This window comes from Musa acuminata, chromosome BXJ3-9, assembly GCF_036884655.1.
Source record: "Musa acuminata AAA Group cultivar baxijiao chromosome BXJ3-9, Cavendish_Baxijiao_AAA, whole genome shotgun sequence".
Lineage (NCBI taxonomy): Eukaryota > Viridiplantae > Streptophyta > Magnoliopsida > Zingiberales > Musaceae > Musa > Musa acuminata.
Window position 1 is genome coordinate 7,055,001 of NC_088357.1, and position 2,413 is coordinate 7,057,413.

The 2,413-nt window shown below is 37.0% G+C and overlaps 1 protein-coding gene across 1 annotated transcript; it reads left to right on the plus strand.

Moving 5' to 3' along the window:
- The first annotated feature begins 1,071 nt into the window (after positions 1–1,071).
- On the plus strand, positions 1,072–2,090 carry LOC135648990 (horcolin-like). Its single transcript, XM_065167056.1, has 3 exons — positions 1,072–1,361; positions 1,453–1,641; positions 1,709–2,090. Exons 1-3 carry the CDS (start codon positions 1,359–1,361, stop codon positions 1,940–1,942), a joined length of 426 nt encoding a protein of 141 aa, XP_065023128.1. The 5' UTR covers positions 1,072–1,358; the 3' UTR covers positions 1,943–2,090.
- The last annotated feature ends 323 nt before the right edge of the window (positions 2,091–2,413 follow it).

The window sequence follows — 2,413 nt, forward strand, 5'->3', positions numbered from 1 at the left end:
TTAATATTTTAGTTTAATATTCCCCTCATTTTAGTTTAATTATCTACTATCCCAACTATGCATAACTAAATCGATTTATTTTACTTCACATGTTTGGTCCTCAAATTCATTTATTTTAAACACAATCAAACTTATTTAAGTCTTGAGAATTATTTAAGGCATATTATAATAAGAAAGTCTCTTCTAATTATTATATCTATACTTATTGTCATAATTTAACCTCATTGTCAAGTTCACTAATACATTTACGTTTATTTGTTAAAAGACTATACATTTTTTTCTATAAAAAGAATCTTAAAATAGATATCATTGCTTATATATACTTCAACTTAGCATCTCCAACTTTATATGTAATATTTGTGAAAGGATATATTTGAATCTCAAAAGTCAATAACATATGAGTATATTATATTATAAAATATAAATATCATAAAATATCTCTTTGGATAATTATCTAGTTATGGTTGTATGTGTAAAACTAGAGCACTACAAGACAATATTCTAGATGTGCCTTTCGATAGTGTATTGGGTTACTTCATCATTAGGCTTCATAATAATGTCATATTGATATTTATGCATAGGAAATTTCGGAGGTGATATATTACCTTGGATTCTTTGTTATGCAACCATTTATAACTTATAAAATTTATCTTTATATTATATATTATGTATTATTCATCAAATATTTATTGAGATATCTATTTATGAGATCTTAAGTTTAATGCTTCTATTAATTTATTTTTTTATAATTTCTTAAAGGTTCTTTAAATAAAATCAAATAAAACCATGTGTCTCTATTTATACTTGGCATGTTAACACCAACATAGAAGAGAATAAATAAAATATTTAAAATATATAAATATATATTTATGAAGAATAAAATAAAATTCTGCATTACTTAATCATATCCTACAGATCTACGATCTGCACCATCAAACCAAAAAAAAACCGGCATCTCTCCAACGTAGCCGACGTGTTGACCAGCCGGATGTATATAAATATATATGCATATGATAGAGTGTGTGTGAATATATACCATATACGAACTCTCATGTCTCCCAACACGTTTCTATGTGTCGACCGCCACGCCATATCCTTATCCGCTCCTCTTTAATTATTGACCAGACCACCATCCGTGATCGTCGCCGGTCACATCTTCGTCGTCGAGATGCTCTACACGACCCTCATCACGTGATACACGCTTTCCTCGAGGAAGCCACGGACGAGGGGGTGGGCGGTACACCTCCACTCCACCCCGACATCACAGCCATGGCGATCCGCTATAAGTAGCCTCTCTCCCTCTTCCCCAGCATCATCTTTCTGCAGAAGAAAGGGAGGAGTTTGGTGCACACAACACGATGGTGAGAGGCTCTATGTACACACAGAGTTTTCCGTCTGTGGAACAGTTTGGTTACCTCTGTGCGTTGTGTGTTGACGTCGATGGTGATGCAGAACGGAGCGATCAAGGTGGGAGCATGGGGAGGGAACGGAGGGTCGGCCTTCGACATGGGACCTGCTTATCGTATCATCAGCGTCAAGATTTTTTCCGGAGACGTGGTCGACGCCGTGGACGTCACCTTCACCTACTACGGGAAGACGGAGACCCGACACTTCGGTGGCAGCGGTGGTACTCCCCACGAGGTTTGCATCACTACCAATCTCAAAGCTCATACCTGACTGCAGATTAATGGCTTCTACTTGGATGCAGATTGTTCTGCAGGAGGACGAGTACCTGGTGGGAATGGCGGGAGAAGTTGCCAACTACCATGGAGTGGTGGTGGTGGGAAAGCTTGGCTTCAGCACCAACAAGAAAGCCTACGGACCTTTCGGCAACGCGGGAGGGACTCCCTTCTCCCTCCCTATCTCAGCAGGCAAGATCTCGGGCTTCTTCGGCCGCGACGGCCAGTTTCTTGACGCCATTGGGGTCTACTTGGCGCCATAATTGGACACTGCAATAAATCACAAGAGTTGCTATGTGCTACTTTGAGTGATGAGATGAACAATGTCTGCAATAAATGGATTGGTGTTTGCCATCCCCAGCTGTTGTCGGATGTTGCTTGGAATAATAATGATATGGTGTGTTATTATCAGAGCAATTGCATCACTGATTGGTTTGAGACTTCAGCCTTTAGGATCGCATAAATAAATAAACGAAAATAAATTAATTTGATGTAGATGGTGATTGGAGTAATATTTTTTAGGGTAGTGTTTTTTGGTTGGTTCTTCCGTTGACTTGATAGTGGTGTTATATGAACACTCATTTATAAAAAAATTTTAACGTAATTGACTACCCTTAGACCCTTTATTGTGTTATTATTCGAAAAATTAAATTTTATATTTTATATTATCTATCTAATGTTTATCGTAATATTTATGTATGAGATCTCGAGTTTAATATTTTTATTAATCTGTT

Coding starts and splice junctions, on each gene's coding strand:
- LOC135648990 (XM_065167056.1), top strand. Junction 1,642..1,708: donor GCGGTGGTACTCCCCACGAG/GTTTGCATCACT, acceptor ACTTGGATGCAG/ATTGTTCTGCAGGAGGACGA.